This window comes from Triturus cristatus, chromosome 1_2, assembly GCF_964204655.1.
Source record: "Triturus cristatus chromosome 1_2, aTriCri1.1, whole genome shotgun sequence".
Taxonomy (NCBI): domain Eukaryota; kingdom Metazoa; phylum Chordata; class Amphibia; order Caudata; family Salamandridae; genus Triturus; species Triturus cristatus.
In genome coordinates, this window is record NC_140580.1 from 1,086,465,234 (window position 1) to 1,086,491,209 (window position 25,976).

The 25,976-nt window shown below is 41.6% G+C and overlaps 1 protein-coding gene across 1 annotated transcript in view; it reads left to right on the forward strand.

Moving 5' to 3' along the window:
- Window positions 1-25,976, forward strand: part of CAMSAP1 (calmodulin regulated spectrin associated protein 1) — a 484,517-nt gene that overhangs the window by 366,129 nt on the left and 92,412 nt on the right. Inside the window, exons 11-13 of the mRNA XM_085613485.1 lie at window positions 2,254-2,338; window positions 2,702-5,345; window positions 14,738-14,874. Of these exons, the coding sequence (XP_085469611.1) occupies window positions 2,254-2,338; window positions 2,702-5,345; window positions 14,738-14,874 (2,866 nt within the window). The remainder of the gene's footprint in view (window positions 1-2,253; window positions 2,339-2,701; window positions 5,346-14,737; window positions 14,875-25,976) is intronic.

Consider the following 25,976-nt stretch of genomic DNA (forward strand, 5'->3'; position numbering starts at 1 on the left):
TCCAAGGATGAGGACTCCTGTCTTGTCCGCGTTAAATTTCAGGCGGCTCATGTTCATCCACTCTGCGACTCCTTTCATCCCTTCGTGTAGGTTGGTTCTGGCGGTGTCGGGGTCACTGGTGAGGGAGAGGATCAGCTGGGTGTCATCGGCGTAGGAGATGATGTTGAGGTTGTGTTGGCGTGCGATGGCCGCGAGGGGTTTCATGTAGACGTTGAAGAGGGTGGGGCTGAGCGACGATCCTTGCGGGACGCCGCAGATGACTCCGGTGGCCTCAGATCGGAACGGAGGGAGGCAAACTCTGTGTTCTTCCGGCGAGGTACGAGGTGATCCATTCCAGAGCCTTTCCTTGGATACCGGTGATGTTGAGGCGTTGGACTAGGGTGCGGTGGCAGACAGTGTCAAATGCTGCGGAGAGGTCCAGGAGGATGAGGGCCGTTGACACTTCACCATTATAAATTCACGACGTTGTTACTTCCCTGTCACTCTGTATAGTTAGTCCGGCAGTTCGATTTTTCAGGCTACCAGGAAGGATCCCAATGTACTGCAGACTTTAACAAGGTTACTATTTGAACTGAAAATATGTTTTTTCATTTATATGACTTAATTTGATGTCTGGTAAGAATACTACATTTTCTGAGGTAGGTGCATTTCTTGTCTTTTTTCTCATTGTTACTTGTCATCCCATTCTGCGATCCAGTATGGGTTGAGATACTGTACCAGCACCTCCGTTACACAATCACATTGTCTTTCAATGAGCTTTATCAGTTGACACAAAATGTCAACACACACATTGCATTTCACCTATGATTTTGCCAGTGATGATGCACATTCTAGGAGTAATGCTGAGCATGCATGCCTGGATGCTTTTTGTCAGGTTTCTCAACTGATGTTCTGGCAGCTTTGATAGCTCTTTGGTGGTGTGAAATGCAGTTCCAGCACCCTCAAGCCCCACAGCTATCCCATCTGCAATATTAATGGACTAGTAAGGGACAAGGAAGCAGCTAGACCAAACCAGTAACCTTCTTGCATCCCCACCCACCCCCAAGCGTTGACACTTCATTAGTCACTTTGATGTTGATTCCGTACCATGATTGCCTGCTTTTTGTCTTGATTTCTGGAGAAAATGTGCGCTCAGGTTCTTGCAGACTGCCAGGTTATGAGTTCCTGTCTTTTTTTCAGAAGACCACCTCCCGTCACCCTTCTCTTTCCACTCACTCCTCCCACCTTCACATACTCATAAACATCTCCAGACTTTACTTAATAAATAGGCTATTGCTCTGTTTCCACCTGATTGAGATGCCAGCTGCTGCGCCGGGTATTAATTGGTGGAGTAGGGATACAAGTCAGGAAGTTCCTCCCCATCTTGGTTTTGTGCTATGTTGACAAGTTTCTGTGCACAAAAGTTCCGGATGGTCATAATCTGACGTGCTGGCGGATGTTTTCCGCTTTTTCTGACTTGTTAAGGACCTGCACATTGACCATCACTCTCTTCTTATCTGATGTTATCTTGCACTGTATTTGGTTATGGTCCTTTCCTCATGGCCTCTGTGGATCGGAGAGATTGGGCAGTGCTTACATCATATGCACCTGCCAGTGCTTTTAGGGAAATCGGTGACATCTAGGCAGCCCACAGTCAGTGGTTTGGGTGTCAGCACCTACTGCTAGTGTTTTGGATTCAAGCTGAAACCTAGAGATAAAGTTGAATGTTTTTTATTTTTATGAATACTTGATTCTCCTACTAACGGTTCATTATAAGAGGATATACATTTTAATTAGGACTTTTGTATTTTGTATTTGTTTATTAAATTCATTGTAGCTTTTGTGAGGAATAAGCGTCTTGATGTCCTCTGTATATGATGGAACTATCAGTTTGCTTTGGTAAAGAACAGGTATGCAGAAAGGACAGTTTGAGGAACAAAATTAAGTTACATTTTAGGATCACGTACATAATAAGTAATAGGCTAAAGTTCAGACAGTGCGACAACAATTTAGTGCAGGTTTTTGGCATGAATGCATCCACTGAGCATTACAAATATTAATCGAAAATTTGGTTCTCAGGGGCTTAGAACCTAGGAATTGTGTTACTAGAGTTCAAAGTTACCCAGAAGATACACTGTCAATATTCCAAATTTCAGTTTAAATAAATGAATTGAAATCTTCTCACAACAAAATAAAATATGCGAAGGAATGCTGTGTTAAACTGAGACTATTGAAAACCTTTTAAATAAACAATAATAGTTTTCAATGTTTTAGGCCATCGAGATCGTTCGAATTCCTTGACTCGAGTTGATGGACAGCCCCGTGGCTCAGTAATTGCTTGGCCAGAGAAAAAACCCAGGTGAAAGACTGCATTTTTTACATTTGATTAATTGAAACTAGCGGGAACTTTATATAAACAAACGTTGTGTGTCGTGATCATGGTAACTATAGTATTTCTTTAATTTTCATTTTACATATGTCTGTGCGCAGGTATGTCTAGATAGAAACACTCTTTCTCTGTTGATTCATAAGCATTTGTCCATAATAGTTTGCTTTGCTGTAACTTTTAAATTGCTTTAACTTTTCTTCGAAAACTCTTTTAATGCTAGATTATCGATGTTCAGCATAGACAGATTAGACACTAAAATATCTGTTCATTCTATACCATTATTGATGTGGTAGTTGTAACCATCTTACACAAGGTGTTTTTTGTTCCCTCCAGGCCTTTGTCTCAGCCCCCGCCGTTTGCTCTCAGTAACGCAAATGACAGTGATATTGATCCTAGTTCTGGTGACAGCATCAGTTTAGCCAGATCAATCAGCAAAGACAGTTTAGCATCCAATATCATTAACCTGACACCAAAGCATCAGCTTCACCCAACACCTGCAAAGACAAGTGGAAAACCCTCGATTGTCAACGTAGATATTGAGGACGAAGATGAAGAACTTGTTGCAGTTAACCCGACACCAAAGCATCCGCTTCACCCAACACCTGCAAAGACAAGTGGAAAACCCTCGATGGTCAACGTAGATATTGAGGACGAAGATGAAGAACTTGTTGCAGTTAACCTGACACCAAAGCATCCGCTTCACCCAACACCTGCAAAGACAAGTGGAAAACCCTCGATGGTCAACGTAGATATTGAGGACGAAGATGAAGAACTTGTTGCAGTTATAAGACCAGATAAGGTGCAAAGCCTAGGTGAACTTGAATTTCAAAGCTTTTCCTCCAGGGCATCCAGCCAATTGGCAAGTTGCCGTTCTCCTAAGAGGCAAATAGAGGCCGTAGAAAATGGACCAGACAGTTTTTATTTGGAGCCTTTGATGCCTGCTGTTCTTAAGCCTGCAAAGGAAAAGCACAGTGCAGTTAACAAGCAGGAGGAATGTGGGGAGGAAAAGCAAAGAACGAGCGTGTCAAAAAGACACATTGAGGCCCAAATGCCCTTTTCACGCAGGAGAGTAAATGGCAATCATGTTGACCATGAATTGAACAGAACTTTTAGTCCCATCTCCAGTTCCGAGTTCACAACTGTGACAGATTCCACTGTATCCGAACCTCTTCAACTCCCAACAGAAGCTGGTTGTGGAACTTTAAAACCATTAGCTACCAGCAGTACTGTCCCTGGTTTGTTGGAGCAATCACCGGTGGGATTTTTCCTTCATGATTCAAAAGCAGACGAGGAAGCAGATGCTAAATTAAATGGTAGTTGCGTAAAAAGCCTTAACCTTCAAAGTCAGGAATCCACTTGGACAGTTGTGAGGCAAGATTCAGACTCCGATATCCTCGATATGGAGGAGGTGGAGCAAGATTTAGCAGGCGTTCGTCATGGCAAGTATGTTGGGGAGGTTGAATCTGCAAAACTACAAGAAGATATGAAGGTCAAAGAACATGAAGATAAGGATGATGCTAGTGGTCGCTCTAGCCCATGCCTTAGCACAATGTCTCAACTCAGTAGTGTCTCTATGGCTAGTGGGAGTGTCCGGATGACGAGTTTTGCAGAACGGAAGTTCCAAAGACTAAATAGCTATGAGACAAAGTCCAGCACAAGCAGTTCTCAAAAGACTACGCCTGATGGGTCCGAGTGTGCCCCAGCACCTTTAACCACATGGAAACAGAAACGAGAACAAAGCCCTGGCAGGCATAATAAAGACAATACCAACATTCTTGCTTCTGAACTGGTGCAACTTCACATGCAGCTAGAAGAAAAGAGGAGAGCAATAGAGGCACAAAAGAAAAAAATGGAAGCCCTCTCTGCTAGGCAGCGTCTTAAGCTGGGCAAAGCTGCATTCTTGCACGTTGTTAAGAAAGGAAAACCCGATAGTATTCAACACCCCCTTAAACCAGAACAGACTTCAATGCAATTTGCACGACAAAATGGTGAGGATATTGAAACGGTTTCAATGAACTCTAAAGCTGAGCAATATTTTGAGAAAGATGAGCAAAGGGAAGATGTAAATGAAACTGTTGATCTAGCAAACAGTGTAAGCATTCAAGAAACCCTAGCTTTTGTGCAGCAGCACAGACCTAAAGACTCTACTGCGGTTGATGAACTGGATAAAAGTAAGCTTATTTCTGCTGCTATTTTAGAGGGTGTGATTCCAGAAGTTGATGTAAATGAATGTGACCTTTCCATTGAAAAATTAAATGAAACCATCAGCACACTTCAACAGGCTATATTGAAAATTTCTCAACAGCAGGAGTTGCTTATGAAATCCCCAGCTATTCCTTCAACTAGTCTGAAAATAAGTCCTCCAGATCAAAAGGTAAAACCATCAATTCACTTTGTGGAACCACTGTCACCTACAGGTATGGGAAGTGTTCGTAAGCCTCCTCGATTTGGTATAGGGCGTAGCCCAAGAACCAGGACTCCAGAAACTAAAGTATCAAAAGAGAGGCAGCAAAGCTCTTCACGTGTGATCACCCCAACACAAAACGTTGAAACTCTTCCACATTTCCGATCTTTTCAGTCTCCGAGAACTCCTGCCACCTCTATGGATGAACCTACCTTTGAGAGTAGCACTCAAGGTAGTGGAATTTCCGACAACATTTCCGCTGGAAGCGTAAGAATGCATGATGAGTCCAACCAGAGGACATTTGTTTTGTCTACCTCCAATGATGCAAACATTATATCTGAACAGGTGAATGGAGAAGATGTAAGTAACATAAGAACTGCAGGGCTGCATTTGTCAGATGGATTAGGTAAAGAAAATGTGCCAATAGAAGACCAGCTAAGAGCAAAAGCAAATCTTATTGAAGTTGATCTGTCAGTTTTAAAAGACCCAGAAGATGATGAAAATGAAATTCAGGATGAATCTGCAGACATGAGCAATGAAGACAACAAGTCTGGTGTGGGGTTTTTCTTCAAGGTAAGCATGTTCTTTAAAAAAATATATTTTGAAAAATGTGCCTTTACTATCATTTCTAAAATGTACCTAGATTTTATAATATATAAATGCCATCAAGATAGCTATTTTTTCCATAACTAATCAACAAGATGATCATCTCAAAAGCCCCCTATGCATCTATTTGAGGGATGCTAGACTCTCATTTGAAATGGAGGTCCCTTCATTAGCTTGCTGGTGCATATCTTTGACAAAGTATAAACTTCAGTTTATTGCAGCCACCACCTACAGCACATCATCTCAGTCTGCTTCAGCCTATTTCCACTGGGTGTGTTTTTCTTCTACAGTAATTTATTTCCAGGGCAGCACAAGTGATGGGTACAGCGTACTAACTGTGCCTTCAACAGCCTGGTATCGAAGTACCTCTAATCATGGTTCTTGTGATTCCACCACAGAGATCATACACTAATTTTAAACTATGCACTCCAAATGCTGCGATTTGGACTGGATGTTTATGGTAAAGTGAAGGAAGTCTTTATACTTTTGGTTTATTGGCGTGTGGAGTTGTGCATCTAATAGATTTGTGGAAGGGAAATATTTTGGAATGTAAGCATTTGGAACACATGCCGTCTGTTGTCCTTGTGCAGTTACTGCAGCTTCAGGATTGGGCTCTAATTAATACATCTTGTCTTAACCAGAAGTATCTGAAACTGTAAATCTTATTCCTCCCGAACCGTTTCTTCCCGGCCTTTATGAGCTAGAGAACAATATTTCCTGCAAGCATTCCGAGGACGTTGTGCTTTTTTTTTTGTGTGGAGTTAGAGGGCCTCTATACAAACTAATGTGTCACCATTTTGGATCATGTCTTGTACTCATTTGTTGAATGATTTCTTCTGCCACCAGCAGTGAGGGAGCATACATGATCCAATTCGGTCTCCAGGTAAATTTCAGTAGTTTGAGCAGTCCTCTTCATTTTCCAATTTAATACCTGTATTGGGCTCTCCATTGTTAAAGGTGGTATCCTTATCTGTGATGTGGACAAAAGGACAGCTGCTGTAATTATTAGTAGACCACTTTATGTAGTCGGCGTTCTTTTCCTTGTGTGGCTCAAAAGGGATACCTTAGCCCAGCCTGAAGGAATGCCAGAGATTTAATAGTCTATAAAGGTATCTTTCTCGTCTGCAATTGTTTTTTTTCGTTTGCTGAAGAGCATTTACCATTTAAATGACATGAAATAGCTCCACCTGCACTTTCAAGCAGAAGGAAATACTTTGTCAACTTTTCCTGCATAAAAATGCTTTGTTAGCTAACTGTTTACTGTTGAAGATGTGCATTACTTCATCGGTAATTGCTGCTGGAGCATATTCCTTTCTCTGTTCTACTTTGCCCTTAATCTTCAATCCTTAGGAATTAAACCAGGAAAATAATCTAAATCCCAACACATTTGGCAGTCATACATACCCCAGAATGTCACCTTTACTATGTATCTTTTACCACACAGCACCATTACCACACAGTGCTTACCAAACAGGTAAGTACCTCACATTGTATTTGAAAGGTACTTTTACCCTGTAGTACTTTACCACACAACGTTTATTTTTTTAATGACCATATACATGTGTGTATGTGTCTGTGTATATGTGTTTATGTATATATATACATAGATATAAAATGGTATGCGTGTGAATACATTATATATATATATAAAATGTACCTATGCCATGTAAAAAAAAAATACATTGTAGGGGTATTGGGTAGGGAAGGGTTTTCATTTTTCAGGCATGAATGGGGTAAAGGGGATAGTAAAAGGACTGTAGGTGTAAGGGATTTATTTAGGTGTACCGGTTTCCTAAGGGGGGTATCAGATATAAGAAATCAATCAAGTTGTACTTGTATAGCACGGCTCAACACCCGAGAGGGTATCCAGGCGCTGTGTTGCAGGTATCAGTCTAAGAGCTAGGTCTTGACAGGGAGCCAGTGAAGGTCCTTCAGGTGTTAGGTGATTTGGGTCCTCTTGGGAAGGTTGAGGATTAGTCTGGCGACTGCGTTCTGGATCGTCTGGAGTCTATGCATGAGTACCCTGGTAATGCCTGAATAAAGTGTGTTGCTGTAGTCCAGTGCGCTTGTGATGAGGGCCTGCGTCACTTTTTTACTGGTGCTGATGGGAAGCCACTTGAAAACTTTGCAGAGCATGTGGCAGCATGCTCAGTAGACGGCGTTGACCTGACATTTCATGGAAAGTTCGCTGTCCAGGATGATGCTGAGGTTGCAGGCATGGTCTTTCGGTGTGGGGTTGGGTCCGAGCTCCGCCGGCTACCAGGAATCATTCCAGTAGATCAGAATGTCAGTTTTGTCCATGTTGAGCTTCATCCAGTCTGAGACGATCTTCATACAGTTGTGGAAGCTGGCCTTCGTTGAGGTGGGGTCTGCTGAGAGCAAGAGGACAAGCTGGGTATCATTGGCGTAGGAGGTGATGTTGATGTCGTGCGATCTGATGATGTCTGCGAGTGGAGTCATGTAGATGTTAAAGACGGTTGGACTGAGAGATAAGCCTTGGGGTAAACCGCAGATGGTGTCCTTGGGTTGAGAGGTGTGTTGAAGGGAGGGAGGCGGACTCTGAGTGCATTGTCTGTGATTCCAATCTGGCATAGTCGATCGATGAGTGTGTGGTGGTTGACCGTGTCGAAGGCCACAGAGAGAACAAGCAGGATCTGGGCGTCTGATTCTCCTCTGTCGAGTGGGGTGTTGTGTCGTCTGTTTTGGCGATCAGGGTGTCCCAGTGTTGTGGTTGGCTCTGAAACCTGACTGGGAAGGGTCGAGTAGCTTGTTTGTCTCCAGGTGTACGGTGAATTGGAGGTTGATGGCCTTCTTCAGGACTTTGTTGGAGAACGGGAGCAGAGAGATGGGATGGTAGTTCTGGAGCTCTCTGGAGGCTGCCGTAGGTTTTTTGAGAGGGGTTTAGGGGGTGGGGGGGGGGGGGTCTAACTGCCACGTGTTATCAGGTCTCTGGAAAGGTGGCTATGGTTATGGAGGCGTTGAGGATGGTGGTAAACTAGTGGCTGATCTCGTCTCCTACAAGGTTGAAAAGCCGGTGGGGGGGGGGGGGGGCATATGTTGGTGGGTGCTCCCGAGTGGATGAAGTTCATAAGAGTGGTTGTGTTCGGTGTGCTGAGTTGTTCCCAGGTGGGGAGCGGGTGGTCGGCAGTGGGGGTCGATAGGCTGCTGAGGGGGTGGATTGGTTGGGGTCCAAAGTTTCTATAGATGGTTGCTATCTTGTTGTGGAAGTGATCGGCGAGGGTATCGCAGAGTTCCTGTGGGAGGATCGAGTTTTCGGTGGCTTGTAGGTAAAAATATGGGGTAGTAAGGGTTTTTGAGGATGGGGAGGGGGGTTTTAAAAATGCATACATACACACACTTATTACCAGCGTTTTTGTGTGGTAAAAGAACACATAAAGATACAAGGCATTGTAAAAAATGCATTGTAGCAACCATGTGGTAATGGTGTGTGTGGTAACGTCTTAAGTTCCTAGTCACAATGACCACAACAGTTGCAGCAATAACTAATGTGATAGTCACTCTAGAATTTAAGGCTGCTGAAGGGCTGAGAATAGAGCTGCTGTAATCTAAAGACATGTGTGCTGCAGATCCAACAGTCCAGGTTTAAATGTCCTGAAATGCCCTTTCAGGACATTTAAACCTGGACTGGACTGTTGCCCACTGGGACTTTATTGAGCACCCTCTATTTGTCCTATATCCTAGGCTCCTGAACAGATGATGCAGTAGGTGCATATCTTAAGTAGTTGATGTTTTTACACAGGTGATCCAATAAGAATGGATTTAATCAATTTTACGGTTTGTTTCTTGAAGTTGTTAAAGTCTTGCATTTCCAGAGATTTTACTTTTTAGAAGCACATTTCAGGAATTATTGCAACTATTTCCGGCAACTGTGATGGTAATGAGGTCTAGAGTGCCAGAGGCAAGGGGTTTGAAGAATATACTGGTTGGTCTAGATGGCAGTGAGGGAAACAAGGAGGGAAAGGCACTGCCATTACTTGGGCCAGAACTGTCTTGCAGTTTATCATCATCTATTATAGGTAATGTAAAATGTTTTTGTGGATCTGTATGGTAGGTCACCAAGCGAACATGCAGTATGCAGAACATGTGTGTGATGGAAGGCAAGGGACGTGCTGGTCATAGGCCTAATGTTGGAAGGGGTCCTGCTGTCCTTTCTCTTATACATATTATTCAACGTCATGTTGAGGCACTTAATGACTCGCATGCTACGCTATATCTGACAGGCGCTCTGATCTCATTGTATGAGGATGATCCTATTCTAATTTTTTAACTGGATGTTCAGCAAATACCCTTAAAACATACATCAGTGGAATTGCAGACAAATGTTACCATTTGGTTCAGACTCATTGATGAGTGTCATTGAAGTCTGTCATTGAAAAGAGTCTTCTTGACAAAGGAGAAGACATACCTAACAATAGTAAAGCCTGTCAGAGGGGTCAAGATTTTTTGTCATCAATGCTGGGTCTTGTCATTTTCATAAATTGATTTATATGCTTGAAAAATGTAGGAGGAACTGTGCAGATTAAGGATCCTTGGCCTTCACATGTAAACTTGAAACAATATTTCTCTAAATGCTTGTCCTATGTAGCTGAATAAGGGGGAATCTCTCATAACTGTCACCTCCCCTTAGAACGGGGTGTCCCTAAAGCCAAATACTAATCCCCTCTCCCTAAACGTTTCTGAGGAAATAAACTACTGCACGGGCCTGAGGCCTAGATAACTCAATAAATTCACTCAGGACGTGTTTCACCAGCAAATGGCTCAAATGTTCGCCCGTAGGCATATTCTCTAAAGTAGGACCTTTCTCATGATCCAGAAGCCCAGCAACAATCCAGTAAGTCCCACACACCTGGATTGGGGAGAGCTCATCTGTGGCCCGCCCCCTTTCGCCACTACTCTGCAAACACCCCTAGTAGTAAAAAAAAAAAAAAAATAGAAATTCACTTAAAAAAACTAAGATTACAGGGACGTTCTAGTTCGGAAATAGTTTTTAAAAAAACGTAGAAATTCACTGGAAAAAAACCAAATGGTTTTGTACTATGCCCTTGTAACCTTTGTTTTTTTCAGTGAATTTCTATGGTTTTCATAATTCTATTACCTAACTATAACTTCCCTGTAACCTTTGTTTTTTTTCAGTGAATATAAATATACACACACACACATATACATATATATATTCTCTTATCGACCCCTAACCACTACACCCTATACCCTTACACACCCCTAAACCCTAAAAACATCATTAACACATAATACCCCTACCAACCACTAAACCCTAAAAGCACCGTTGCCACCCAATACCCCTTAACCACGCTCAGTCCTAAAAACACATTTACGACCCAATCACATTACCAACTGCTAAACCCTAAAAATACACTTACTACCCAATACCCACCCCCAACCCTAAAAATATCCTTACCATCCAACACTCTTACCCACCTTTAAACTCATTCAAAGAAGGGTTATCCTGTTTGCAAAATACTTTCAATAACGGAAAAAACTTGCCTCTCTGGAGTGCTCAGATGAGTCACAAACATGCGCCTAGAAGCAATTCCGCTCACAAAGATTACTATAGGTAATGATACAAAAATATCAGGTCCAAGGGAGTACGTTTGCATTGAATCCCACAACATAGACAGAAATTACATTTCTTATGGCTTCTGTTCATATAAAAAAATTATCAAACTCAGCATGTTACGATAAACTCAGGATGCTGGCAGAGCCATACAGTGAATAAACTAATCAAAACAAAGATATCAAAAACACCAAGAACGTCTCAAATCTGATCTATCAAACCTACCACATTCATACCACAAACAATCAACACATCTTGTGTACAACATGGAGAAATGAACTCCTTTGAAGAGACCATCCTCTATCTAACGTAACAAATCTTCTTATGTTCTGTAATATATCGAGTTGGAGTAGTCTTACTTTTTTACATTAATATCAAACTCTAGAAAACAATTACTGACAGTGAGGCTGTTAAATCACAGTGGAAATGAAAGGCGAAATAGGGTTCTTTCTAACAGTATAAATTCTAGCTACATAGGGTGGTTTATACAAAAAATGTTTTTATGATTTGCAGGCGGTATCCTCTAAATGCGACGACGCGCCTTTTTCTGTATTTGACCTAACTATTAGGTAACGGCTTCTTCAGGGTGCTAAAAACGTAGGAGATCAGAAGGTCTGGGTGTAGGCAAGAATCAAATTCTAGCCACAACATCCAGGAGAAAGCATCTTCTATAAGTGACCAAAGTAGCCAAGCTAACTGGTCAGCAGACAGGGGTCCTTTAGGTCCCGCTTAACTCAAAGTTATGAATCGTTTAACACTGGCCATGGTGTCCATAGCCACAGAAGGTTCCTCAACATTACGATATCTTGAGTCAGAAATCTGTTCTCAGTTGTTGTGGAGAGCTCATCCGTGGCCCGCCCCCTTTCTCCACTACCCTGCAAACGCCCCTAGTAGTTAAAAAAAAAAAAAAACAAAAAAAAAAAACATAGAAATTCACTTAAAAAAACAAAGATTACAGGGAGGTTATAGTTAGGAATTATTTTTTTTTAAACGTAGAAATTCACTGAAAAAAACAAATGGTTTTGTACCAATGAAATTGGAGCCCAACTAGAACATCCCTGTAACCTTTGGGGTTTTTTTCTGTGAATTTCTATGGTTTTTCTAATTCTATTACCGAACTATACCGTCCCTGTAACCTTTGTTTTTTTCAGTGAATATAAATATACACACACACATTTATTCCCTTATTGACCCCTAACCACTAAACCCTAAAAATATCATTACCATCCAATAGCCTTACACACCCCTAAACCCTAAAAACATAATTAACACCCAATACCCCTACCAACCACTAAACCCAAAAAGCACCGTTGCCACCCAATACCCGTAAGCACGCTGAGTCATAAAAACACATTTACTACCCAAAACCCATACCCACCCCATAACCCTAAAAATATCCTTACCACCCCACACTCTCACCCACCTTTAAACTCACCCTTACCCACCCCTAAACCCTAAATAGAGCTTTACCACCCCAAACTCACTGCTAAACCCATAAAACACCCTTACCCTAATTACTAATAGATATGTAGTTTCACTTGCCTCATATATACTTAGTCTTACTGTAAAGGCATATGCTATCATAAAGACTTGCTTGGTAAAGGAATATATGTGGTAAAGGTAATGCATTGTAAAGGCTGTTTCCCATGTTCATGCAATCGCATGTTCTCATTTCCTTGGCCTTTACACACTTTCACCTTTTGCAAAGGTTGTTTACCAGGATGATGGGAGAAGTATACAATGTGAACTTTTTAGCTCCAGTTTTAACAAGGCTATTCTGGTTCATTTACCTACATCAACTGCCAATAGGTGAGACTTTCAAGCTATAGACACCTTGTGTCCTTCTAACTAGAGAAACTTGATACTACCTCACAACCGAATATCTCTTTGGTTTGAAGCCAGACCCTTCAGCTGCTGCCTTTTAGGGCAATACATATTCTTAAAGCTAGACTTTATTTACAAAAAGCTTGATGTCTGAAGTGGAGATAATTTTGATAATTGAACCTAGGATCTGCCACACCTTCACAAAATGTTAGTACCTTTCCATTTAGGCCAGTACGGAAATAAAAATTCAACTTCATTTGCTCTACAATCTCTTCCATTAAGCCATGCCTTATACCAACTGTTTTTTCATTTACATTCATCACGTCAGAATTTGCCATAAAAGGGAGGATTCCTTTAGTCTCTCCCCTCAGTTTGTTGATATTGTTAATCTCCGCATTTCACACTGTGGATTATATCATAGACATCAGCATTTATTGGAATATGCTGCCTTTTTTATATAGTCAATAACCACTGTGTCAGAGCAAATAACTCTTTGAAGGATGTTTTCTAATTTCTGAGTTGTGTAGTGCAGCCATGTGGGCCTCACATAATATTCTCTTCAAGTTGCATTCACTTTAGTTGGATAATATTTCACAATGTCTTCATTGGTTTTCATTCCAAGCTCTCACCTTAAACCAGTGTTGAATGTGGAGGATTGAGAAATATGAGTTGCAGAGGTTAGTCATTGATCTGTAGAAGCGGCTTCGTCTTCTCTTTAAAATGGCTAACCACCTTTATCTGCATACTTGGCTCAATTACTTTTGTTAACAATCTGGTATTCTATTTTGCCTTAACTAGGGATGTGCACTAGCACTTACCTTGTCCTTTATTTTTATTATCATGTGAGATCCTTCTTGGCCTTGTCATATACCACTATTTTTGTTTCATGCTTATCAACCCTGTTAATCAATATTTAGCAATTTTTGAGTACACGTTATTTAACATATTTAATGTACAGCGAGCCTAAGATACCTCTTTTTCAGAAACGAATTGATGATATCCCCAAATTGAATTCCCTGCCATAGAAAATAATTAGAGATTGTATTTAGCATAACCTTTTCAGGCACTAATGCATTGAATAGTGAATGTTAGTTTATTATAAATAATGTAAAATCTGATCGCTATAAGCAGTACCCGATAATTACATGGTGGATAGATTACAAACTGTAATGATGATCACCTGATTATATGGCACCCAATGTACATGTTTTCTCTAGGTGCTAAAGACCAATAGTTTACTCTTAAATCAACGGGTTTCTTGTGAGAGCAAAGTTGCATTAAAAGGAAAAATTACAGCACTCCAAATGTTGAGTGAAAAGCCTGGATTTTTAGTTATCATAGTGCATTTACTAACTCACTTGAAAATTGTTGAAAATATTTTGTTGCAATGTGAATCCAATAACAAGCAGCAAACATTTTTGTAATCGCACCTTCCTTAGAACCACCAATGACATACAAACAAAATGTGAATATGTAATGAGTTAAGAAAAGTGGACGACGTGCATTTTCTTAAAATGTCAACTGACTATCCGTGTGATATTTTATTTGAGGTCAGTATAAGGTCTGTAATAGTGGCACACTGTAATTGATTACATTTCCAGCACTGTTGCTGTATGTATATGTGCATCTGCTATTTACCTACATTTTTTAAATATACCACACTAAACCTGTGATTGCACACACTGTTCAGGTTTATTTTCTAATCGAGGAGTCTTTTCTCAATCATAATACCAAGTTAAAAAGAACAGGTTTTCAAATCTTGTGAAGTGAAAATTATACAAGTTAAAGTTGCTATACCTTTATTTGTATTCAGCATTTTTGAGATTGGTAAACATTTGAACGAATTCTTGGGTGACCAAAATAATTACTTGGAAGTCTTCTTTGTTGTGTTATACCCTGTATATATGCAAGCAATTCACTGTATCAATTTTGCAATTTTTAGGATGATAAAAAAGCTGAAGATGAGCTGGCAAAGAAGCGTGCAGCGTTCCTTCTAAAGCAACAACGTAAGGCAGAGGAGGCACGAATCCGAAAGCTGCAACTGGAGGCTGAGGTTGAGCAAAAGCGTGATGAAGCCAGGTAAATTAAATGAAATTTAAAATAACAAAACCTAATTATTTGCATATTTTAGTTTTCTATTACATAAGTGTAAGCCATACAACGCTTATTTGTGGGCTGTTCGTGTTGCAGACTTCCTTGAAGTTCATCCGCCTATTGCTTCACAGCTTATGACCATTTGTTGGTTAACTCATTATGTGGCACACTAGTTTATTTTCTTTATCTGGCTGGTATTTGACCTGGCTTATTATTTATCAAACTGTATACATTGTTGCCCACTTCCACCATTCACATCTTTTCCTTTTCCACCATGTTCCTCCTTTCAAGTATATTATCAGTCTTATACGATGACTGGAGCTCTATCTGATAAAGACAGAAACAGAATATAAAATGTGGCACCTATTCACACAAAATCTGATAGTATACATTAAATAGCTAATTTTGTGAAAGTTCCCGTCCTAGACAGAAGTTACCATTTAAATTACAAGTGGCTTAAATTAAGACAGAATATCTATACATTATCGTATACCATCCTCAAGAGCTAAGCTCTCAAAGAGCATAATTTTATAAAGGATTGAGCCATAAATTGTCCCTATTTATTTCTAATTTATTTATTCATTCATGATTTGGAACTCAAATGAGGTCACGTGAAATAAATACCGCACATACATAATAGATCAAAAAGGTTAAAAAAGAAACCACCATGGTAAATTTATGATCTAAGAAGCTTATGAAAAAAAAATTAAATGCTGATTTAAGAAGCATTTAAGATCATAAAAATGCGGGCAAAAATCTATTCATTATGAGTATGAAATAATTGCTGACTGGCAAAAGCTGTCGTTCAAGGTTGATGTTTGATTTAAGGACAAATCTCATAGAGGTATGACAATGTAATAACAAAATGTTACGGATAAGTAACACCTTTTCAATCATACACAATGGTACAATCAAATTCATGGTCTAAAAGCATAAAACTACATTAAAAAGTCAAGACAGATTTAAAAAAACATTTTTTTAAAGTTAGCCTCATATACAAAACATTTGTTTAGGAAGAGGAAATAACAGTTGTATAGAATCCGCTGTCTTTCATACTTGATATTGTAAGAACAAGGGTCTCATAAAATTGCATCGATATAATAACAAGAAGGGACAAACAAAAAACACGTGTTTCAACTCTTGGACACCATTATTGTAAAAGATTGCATACATTTGATGATTTCTACCATTTGAAGGGTAAATCCTTTAATGATACCCTATTTAAACGTAGTAATAACCAAAAGCGCCTGACAGTTATCCATATTTCAGGCCAAATATTGTTGCGCTTTTTCCAAAATACAAGAATGCCTTACCATCTCAAGCTATTCTATTTTTACCCCAAATCTCGGTGTTCAGTTGGAAACTTAAGTAAGAAGAGGTCAAGTTAAGATGTGCTTTAAACTGCATTACAGACATAGACGATACATGACTCAAGTCTAAGTTAACAAGAGTAAAATATATGAGAAATTCCTGACATGTGGATTTTTCCTTTTTTTATCGCAAAAATCTCTATACACACATATAACTTAATGAGTTAGAACCGCTTCTCAATAAACAATGTCCCTAAAGAACCACTCCCACCAGACCTTGCACAAAGGAACTTTTTAACCAAAATTCAAGTTGTAAGGCTGCAACTGCTGATAGGGTATTGATTCTGCCCATGTTCGTCAAAATTTGCCCTTCAAGTTTGTTACGTTTGCCAACATCGGTTACTTTTACAGCATACAATAAAGTAACCAAGATTTCGGATTTAAATATAGTAAGTGGGAACAATGCCTCCTCCCTATTGCTCCATAAAATGCACCGAACCCCTTAATCTGGGATTAAGCTTTACAGATGCTGTTTAAAATATCCACCGAATCATTTAACATGCTACACACAACTTTCCCTAAACATTTCTAAGAATTCACAGTCTCCAATTTATCTCTGCCAAGGTACCAGGAGTAATTAAAGTAGTTGTGCAGACTTTTGCGCCGAAAATATTAGACTTTGCTTTTAGCAATGTTAATTTTCAGAAGATGAGGCCCTGCGTACTGCTGTACAGCAGCATGGCGTTTATTTAAACCTTCTTAAGCATAAAATCAAGAACTATTATATCATCTGCGTATAGCAGGCAGGCCACTGAGCGACCCACAATACCCAGAGGATATCCTGAACCATTACCCAAATGCAGCTGGTAAATCGAATATATAAAAATAATATAACAGTGCGGCCAGCATGCAGCCCTGCTTCAACCCAGTCCCCTCCCAACAGGACCGGACACTATGTAGAAGAGTGCAAGGCAAGAATTAAGCATAATAAGGTCCTGGGGAATACCCAGTTCATACAGCTTTTTCCATAAAGTAGTATGATCAACTTTATTGAATGCTGTAGAAAGTAGATAAAAGCTGCATAAACTGGGTAATCTCTGCCATACCCATATTTTTCTGCAATAAATTGCAGGGCTGCAGTATTGTCCATGGTGCCGTGGTTTTTGGATAAGCCCATCTGCTCTAATGGTATTATGGATGCCTCACTAACCCACGTTGGAAAAGGATCTAGAAGACCTTTAGTGAAGACCTTACCCACAGCATCAAACAAAGCAATTTGTTGATAATTATGAGATTACAGTCTCCCTTTTTAAAAAGTAGGATAATTACACTCCCAGTACAAGAATAATGAATTTGTCATAACAATATTCAAAGACTGGAGATAAAATGGTTGCCAAAAGATTGGCTTTACTTTTTAAAACCGAGATAGGGACTTCGTCTGGACCCATTGCTCCAGAGGTTCTCAAAGAACGTATTGAGGTCACAATCTCAGCTCTAGAGGGTGGACCATAACTCACTGTCCCCCTCTTATGGCTAGGAGGATAGTCTCCCAAAACAACATCTTCATAGTAGGTTTGGTAGCATATAGCTCCGAGATAAAGCTACTCCATAGGTCTTCCCTAATGGGCAAGGGGCTGGAACTAACCATTATTCCACAAAAGTATGCGGTATTCTACCAGAATTTTCTTACTTGGAATACAATGTCTCTCTAAAACCAATCCATTTATAATCTGATTCATGTTTTGTTTTGTCCACCTTTCAGATGTCATCTAATTTAACTTTATCAAGTGAGAATTAGATGAAATGTGTCCTAACCAGTCTATTTATTTCTGTGTTCAAGATAAGGATAGGTTATTGTGAGGCGTTCCGAGATGACATTGTATAAGCCAAGAATGACCTAGTATGTGCGTTATGAGATGGCCTGGTACAAACCTAATAGTCCCTACTTGCAAATTGTTTCATAAAATGAGAAAATAAATAACGTCAGGTAGCCAGGCACCTATGCTACTGGAGGTCTTTTCTAGAAGGTCTTTCAGCTTGCGAATCCTGGCTGGAAACCAGTAGCATCTACCTGAGCTCTTATTAAAACGAATGGTGCCCCTTTTAAGTTTACTCGGCCCCACTAGGGCCATTCTGAGCTCTATAGAGAAAACAAAAGCTCTATGGTCACCAATAGGGCTATCTAAAAATTTTAAATCAGGCCAGACACTAAAGGCTAAATAGGACACCGTAAGATAGTCCATTATGGTACCACCAGTTGAAGTTTTAGGAGTGAAGGGAACAGGGGAATAGTGATCAAACCTACCATTTGCTTTCAAATAGTCATTTTTTCTTAGAAGATCCAGAAATACCAGTCCTCTTCTATCTGTTTTTATTTTTGATAGAAATGGAGGTTTGAAATTTGTAATCCTTCTTCTCTTTCTACATCCACATACAGGCAGATAACATTGTTAGAAACTTTACAATTCACATCACCAACTAAAATGACCTTGATATCCACCCCCGATCCGTGACTTATTTTATGAAGGAACACAGTGCGGGAGGCATTTTATTATAAAGGGGATCCAGGGGGAAATAAACATGTACAATTAGAATAGAATCCCTTGCATTTTACCTGAGTTGGAATAATGTTTACAGCCTGAAAATAATTTGTACTGTCGGAAATACTATAGTAGTTCCAGTTGAGACTATCATTTAACCCCTTCAGCGCGGCGCGGATTTCCGCGCCACGCTGAAGGTTCCTTGCGCGGGCAGGGCCATGACAGAAAGGTTCTGTCATGCGCACAGCGCAACCGACGTGCATGACGGAACCGTTCCGTCATGTGCGTCGAAGGGGTTAATAAAATAGCTATGCGACCTCTAGGCTATCCTCTTTTTGAGGGTGCAGCATAACAACTAAAACATAATGATCTGAAACTAAATCAGAAGTACACCACGTTTACTGAATGCAGCTCACATCAGCTTTCAGAGTGTTTAGAAAATCCATTTTGTCTGGGATATTCAGTAAGCCATCGGCATTCCAGAAGCTATTTTTTGACTATTGTTAACTGTAGGGTTTAAACATCAGACCAAAAGCACGAATTAAGGGTACCTGCCAACCAATTCGTCCTCTGTTGACGAAGAGGATCTTAAACCTGTAGTATCACGCTTAGGAACATGCCTCCCTCCATTCATTACCAAGAGACGTAGGATCTTACTCCCCGGCAGGGAGTAACACTCTTCAGAGGGGAGCATTATTATACTATCAAACTTTGGCTCATATCTTGTCCTTTTGCAAAGGACTGGTATGACATCAATTCCTCTACATTGGAAAAATATCACTATTTTTGTAGAATCAAATTAGCTACTGCAATAGATTGAAAAAACAATCTTGCATTGTTTACCATGGTAAAATGAGATATCTTAACAAGTGCCATATCATTACTTTGAACCACCCTAAGATTCGCATTGTCAGTAAAACATGATGCTAAAAACAAGCGATCAAAATTATATTATAATAAAACACTGCCACAAAAGCAAGCTTAGAGATTGTTACAGTCAGCTAGGAAGATTTTACACCGTTTTCCCTGGCTTTGATGAGGTTAGTAAGGTTATTTATTTTTGATTCTTTTTATTTCAAACATGCTCAGCACAGTAGAATGTACATTTGGACATGACTAATAACATAGTATCAACAGTTCAAAAACCCAAGGCCAACCTCATAGAGCACTATGGAACCCCTAGTGTGGTCCCTGGACAAGACCCAAACCTTACCCCCACCCTCCCAATGAACATTAGTTAGTAAGGTTTTTTGAGTCGCAGCAAAAGGGTCTAGCCGATGGATTGACTGTGACTGACAACTGACTAGAAGCAGGATGCTGATTGTCAGGATCTAAGACCTCAACACCTATTTCGAGAGGGTAAATGGTAATAGACTCTTGCTTTGAATAATGTGCTTCGGTGGGCTTCATTATTTTTTAACACCTGCTTCTCTGGAAACACTTCTACCTTTTCCTAAAAAAGAAGTTTCCTTGGATGTTTCGTAGAGATTGTTGTTTTCTTTTTTCAAAGTGAGCAGTCTTTTTTTTTTTTCTGGTCTCCTAGCGGAGTACGATTATGAGCATCTACCATATTCACTTTACTAGATTCTTTAAACTTAAAAATAGGAAAGGTGTCCATTCTAGAGTATTGTTTGATTCCACAGAACTTACAACTGCTGGATCGTGAACAGGGATCAAAAACATTCAGGAATAAACAGAACTGTCCTCACTCTGCAGTTTTTTAAATAATACAGCATAACATCTTGCACTGATGTTTACCAACTTGGATCCCAAAATCTTTAAAAGAGTGATTGGCCTGGGTGTTCTGAGTCATCCATCCCTAGACACTCTGGTTTACCAACTGGTAGCTCACCATTCTCTTTGTAGGCTTCTTCAGAGGGACATCTAAAACCGAATTAGGGGGATTGCCTTCCCCCTCTCACTCTTATCAACTTTGAAACCCAGTTTGTAGAGTCCTCATCTTATTTTACCACCACCAAAACCTTCAGGATTGTTAAAATAGTATCTTGGATATAATCAGAACTATTAACATATTTTTCTAGTAAAGTGAGAATAGATAAAACAATTCTTTCCAGGCATTTGAGACATTCTGAATATTCAACATAATGCCCAGAAAGTTTACAGGAAAGGCTCCCAAGTAGCTCAAAATCCAGCGTGGCTGAAATTTCATGGTCAGTGTTCATACAAAATATCGAAATAAAATATTGAGGAGCAGAAATATCGAGTTAATATCGGTGTTAAAAATATCTGTTAATATTGTTTACAAAAATGTCGTTAATATCTTTTTATGTATTTTAGTATATATTTTAAATGTGTATGTTATAAATTTGGTTGTATAATTGTTTTAAATATAGTTTGTAAATTTGTAGTTTTTAAATTTCATTTAATAGTTTATTTGTATTAGTGCTGTAGCGGATTGTGGGGTTTATATGGGTACAGGGTGGGAAGTAAATTATAATTGATGAAAATTGTTCCTAGCTCTCGTGTAGGAAAGTTTTAATAATAAGGACACCGAGGCAAGGATTATGGTTTACTCTTCACTTTATTAAATAGCAGCCTTTCAAATAAACATTTCTTTAAGCTTCAACATAAAGCGAAGAAAAAATAACAATGAGAGTCCACAGTAGTATCCATCCATGGCCAATCAGGGTCCACATGAGGGTGTAATTGTCTTCTCTCCAAACTGATCTCCCTCTTTCTTCGCATGAGTCATGCCACTGTGATTATCTTATTGGTCCGACTTGGATCCATCCGAAGCTAAGAATAAACGAGACGGATCAGGGATACTCTGAGTACGGAACATGTCGCACAGACAATAAGCTAGAGAAAGCATTACAGTGACTGTCTGTTTAGGTCTATAAGTCCATTCTAAATGCTTTACTTGCTTCTTAGGTCGGGTCCTCGATGAAGAGAAATGAATTCTCGCCGGGTGGGATGATCCTCGCCTCCGCGACCTTGATAGAATTGAAACATTCCTACACGAGAGCTAGGAACAATTTTCAGTCTGTCAGGAGGCGAGGATTATGCTGGCTTAAAGCTTGTTTACTACTAAATGAGCCATATCCAGCACCAACTTGAAGTAGAATCTCTTAGATATAGAATCTGCCGACCAATCTGCGTCATTCATAATGTCCTCTAACCCTGCCCCCAAGGAGAAGGCTTTAGATGCCATTGCTTCCCTGGTAGAATGGGCTCCAAACATGGTCAAGTTGATGCCTGCCTCCTGCATGACCCATCTTGCAATTGTGGGCGAGGAGAATGCCAAATGCGGTTTCTTTAATGCAATTAGAAGCTGTCTCGCCCGTAGGGCGATATTCTTCCGACATCAGTTTGTATTCCTTGAGGCACCTGACTACGTAGAGTTTTGGAGAGTCAGGGAAGCTGGATATTCTATAATCCTTGTATTAGTTTTGGTCCTTCTCGTCACTGTGAAAGATACCCCAGAAGGTGAAAATATTCTGCCCGTTATATCCAGGGCCCGAACATCAGAGACTCTTCTGCAGGAGATTAAACACAGCAACGTTGTCAATTTGGCAGACAACTCCTTATGTGATAAGAATCTATTTGTTTGCCAAGAAAGGAAGAGGTTTAGTACTCTGTTAACATCCCAAAGTGCTGAATACCTCTGCGATGGTGGCAGTGAGCCTAATTCCCCGAAGAACATGCTCACCCACCGGGTCTGTCGACTGGGTTATGTCTGACAGATATTGCTGAGTTGAAGGTATTTACGGATCGATATAGGGCTTCCATTGCTAGCTCTGCTAAGAAGTTGGCTACCTGCAACCCCGTTGCAGACAACGTGTCCATCGGGTCCATGCTGACGTGTACCCCTTGACTGTGCGGTCCGCCCAAGCCTTGTCAAGGAGGTTCTGAGCCTTGCTCGAATGTCCTGGGACTGGCCATCGGCCCCTGTATTCCGGCTCGCCATCAGGGTGAGGGCACCGTCGAGGCCTAACTGGTAGGGAACCCTGTCCGGATTGAGAAAGAGATGAGGAAACAGGGGGAGTTGGATTGGAGAATCCCAGGAAACTTTCAGTAGAACCAGAAACCACACTTGAGATCTCCAAATCGGGGTGATCAAAACCACGTCGGCCCACTGGCATCTGATCTGAGCCGTTGTCCGGGTGATCATGGCGAAGGGTGGGAAAGTATATCCCTGTTCGTGTGCCCAATCTTGCAGAAAGGCATCCGTTGCGGTCGCCAGTGGGTCCGGTCTCCAGCTGAAGAACCGGGGCAGCTGATGATCCAAGCGGGATGCAAACAGGTAAACTGAGAATGGACCCCATCTTGCATTTAGCCTTGCAAACACTTCCGTATCTCACTTCCACAAGCTGGAATCTCTCAGGTGGGAATACGTAAGACCCTTCCGGAGATGAGTTACCTTGAGCCGCTGCAGGGCTTGATTATGTAAAGTCCCTGGAAATATGGCCTGGATAGAGGAGGATAGGAGACCTACAAAGCGATCAATCTGTTGCAGAGAAGTCCGAGGTCTGGCCAATGTGAGGCGTAACTCGTGTCTTATTTTTGTCATTTTCCGAGAAGGTAACCTGAGGGTGGAAGTTACGGTGTTGATCGTGAACCCCAAGAAAACCGCTGACCTGGATGGAACCAGGAGGGATTTTCCTTCGTTTATTTCAAACCCCAAGCCCTCCAAGAGGTCCACTGCGGTCTGCAGGTGACATGACAGCTGAGTCTGGAACTGTGCCATGGTAAGCATGTCGTCGAGATAAACGATAAGGTGGATGCCTCCCGCTTGAAGGTGCTCCACCACGGGTTTGAGAACTGTGGTGAAACACCAAGAAGCTGAGGGCAGACTCAAAAACTTGAACGCCTGCTGGCACCACAGGAACTGTATGAAGCGACGATGTAGTGGAAAAATGGGTATCACCAGGTACGCATCCTTGATCGCAGCAGGCCATCCAATCTGAGGGACGCAGGAGGTGGATTCCCTCCATTTTGAAATGGCGATATACCAGCCATTCGTTGAATTCTTTTTAATTTATTACAGGACGTCGACCCCATCGGCTTTGTCCACTAGGAAAATATTGCTGACAAACCCAAGTGGATGAATGGCGGTACGCAGAATTGCACGTTTGGATAGTAAGTCTTGAATCTCTGCGTCTATTATGTTTGTTTCCTCTGCAGAGAACTGAATCGGACGCGGCCTGGCCCTTTGGCATGGAGTTCCATAGAATTCTATCTGTAAGCCTTGCAAGACTCATGCATCTGCCGTTAAATTTCGCTGTTCTCTGGCAAAGCCAGCTAGTCACACCCCCACTTGAATCTCGGAAGAAGGTTGTACATCCACCGGCATTATGATTGGTGGATTATCCCTTCTGTCCTCTTCTCGGAAGCGCTGACCTCTGGTAGGGTAGAAATTTGCAAAGCATGTTTGGTCTTGGTAACCGTTACCATGCCTGGAGCCTTGCCCTCTGGTAGTAGGGTTGGGCGATACCTCAGTCGACCGATTGGTCACGGCCGGCCCCTTGGAAAACCCGGGGGAGAAAATCTTTTTTATTGAACTCTGGGCCTTATCAAGGGAGATATATGTATTAACGAATTTGGCAAGTTCCTTGATGAAAGGTTCCCCAAACAGTCCTCCCTGGGCCACTGCCCCTGCCTCTGAGGCGGCTAGGTCACCAAGCTTCAGGTCTACCTTGATAAGCAGTGACTGTCTGCGCTCCGTGGACAGTGCACAGTTGGCATAACCTAGAAAGATAATTGCCCTGTGCACTCACCCCGAGAGCGCTTCTGGGGAAATCATGGCGCCCGAAGACTTGGCGTCCTCAGCCATGTCAAGGATCTTGGTCAGGGGGGCCCACCATATCCAGAAGCTTATCCTGGCAAGCCTGATTAATTCCTTTCTTCGGATCCTTGACAAACATTGCCAGAAAAGTGGCCATCTTTTGATCAATATCAGGCGTTTGCGCCGCTTTTCCCTCCAATGAGGGACTAGAACATTCCGCCTTGAGGCAACTACGTGCCTCCTTCTCGAGTGGTTTACGCAGTCTGTAGGCCACATATTGCACCACCTTGACGCATGGGACCCACTCAGCCCATCGGAAGGGCAAAATCTAATTGGGGTCTAGCATATCAGATTGAGTGGTCTCAACTGGTTCTTCAGTATGGGGAGGGGGTAGACAAGGTCTGGATGAGCCTGCTTTCTCATCAGAGGGGTCGTCCTCCTGGAGGTCTGGGGATGGGAGGGAGGGCCTACTCCTTGGGGTTCTGCTTCCGAGGGCGATGAAGTAGGCAGGGACTTTACCATAAAGGCTTGCCTTAAGCTTTCAAATGCATCCACATCCACCCCGTTCTCTCTAGGACGTTTCACTGGTGTTGCATCGGCATTAACTGGATCTGGTGGAACAAGAGGGTTAGGCTCAACAGGTGCTGGAGGGCATCTCTTTGTGCACTCACGGGCAATACGTTGAGCAAGACTCTCCTCCATGGGAGCTATGGCTTCGTCTACTGCGCGGTAAATGGAGGCATCTACCGTTGTCATACAATGGAAGATTGTCTAAGGGGTATTCATAACTCTCTTCGGAGGCTTCCATGACTGTCTGGGTAATGCGCCTAAAGGAAAATGAGCAGGCAAAGATCTAATCCCACTGTCAATGCCTCAACTGTCACTCATGCAACAGCCCCTCACACTAGGGGAGATTTATATGGCAGACAAAGTCTGCTGTTTAACGACTGGGTTCCAGTTACTATTAGTGTGGGCAGAGCCGCACAATAGGGGTATTTGCCCCTGGAACACTGCTCCCCTGGTGCCACTGTTATTGGGGGGGGAAAGAAGCCTGAGGACATGTGTTCCTCTATTGACCTTCGCAGTCCGTGAAATTGGCAAAAGAAAAGGGCCTGTCGGGCTAAACACAAATACAGCCCCTGTTCGCAGAGCAGTCAGGTTTTTAAACATACAGACCCCTTTCACAGGGTGTCTGCCTCTCAGGCAAGGCTTGTGGCGGCTCCAGCTCCCTGCACGTGCTCGGTCCTGACAGTTGAAAATGACAGGACTTTCGCGCAAGAGGAGCCGAGAAACGGGCGGAGGTCTGTCACCGCAGCACCACAATGAACGGTCGCAAAGGAGCGAGAGACGCTCCAGTGACCAGCACAACAAACGGAAACGCTATTAATAAAAGTCAATTATCAAGCAGTACATTATCACGGCAGCAACAACCAAAAAACACACTCGCAAGCCCAAGTAGGGAGGAATAGATTAGAAGCACTTAACTGGGGC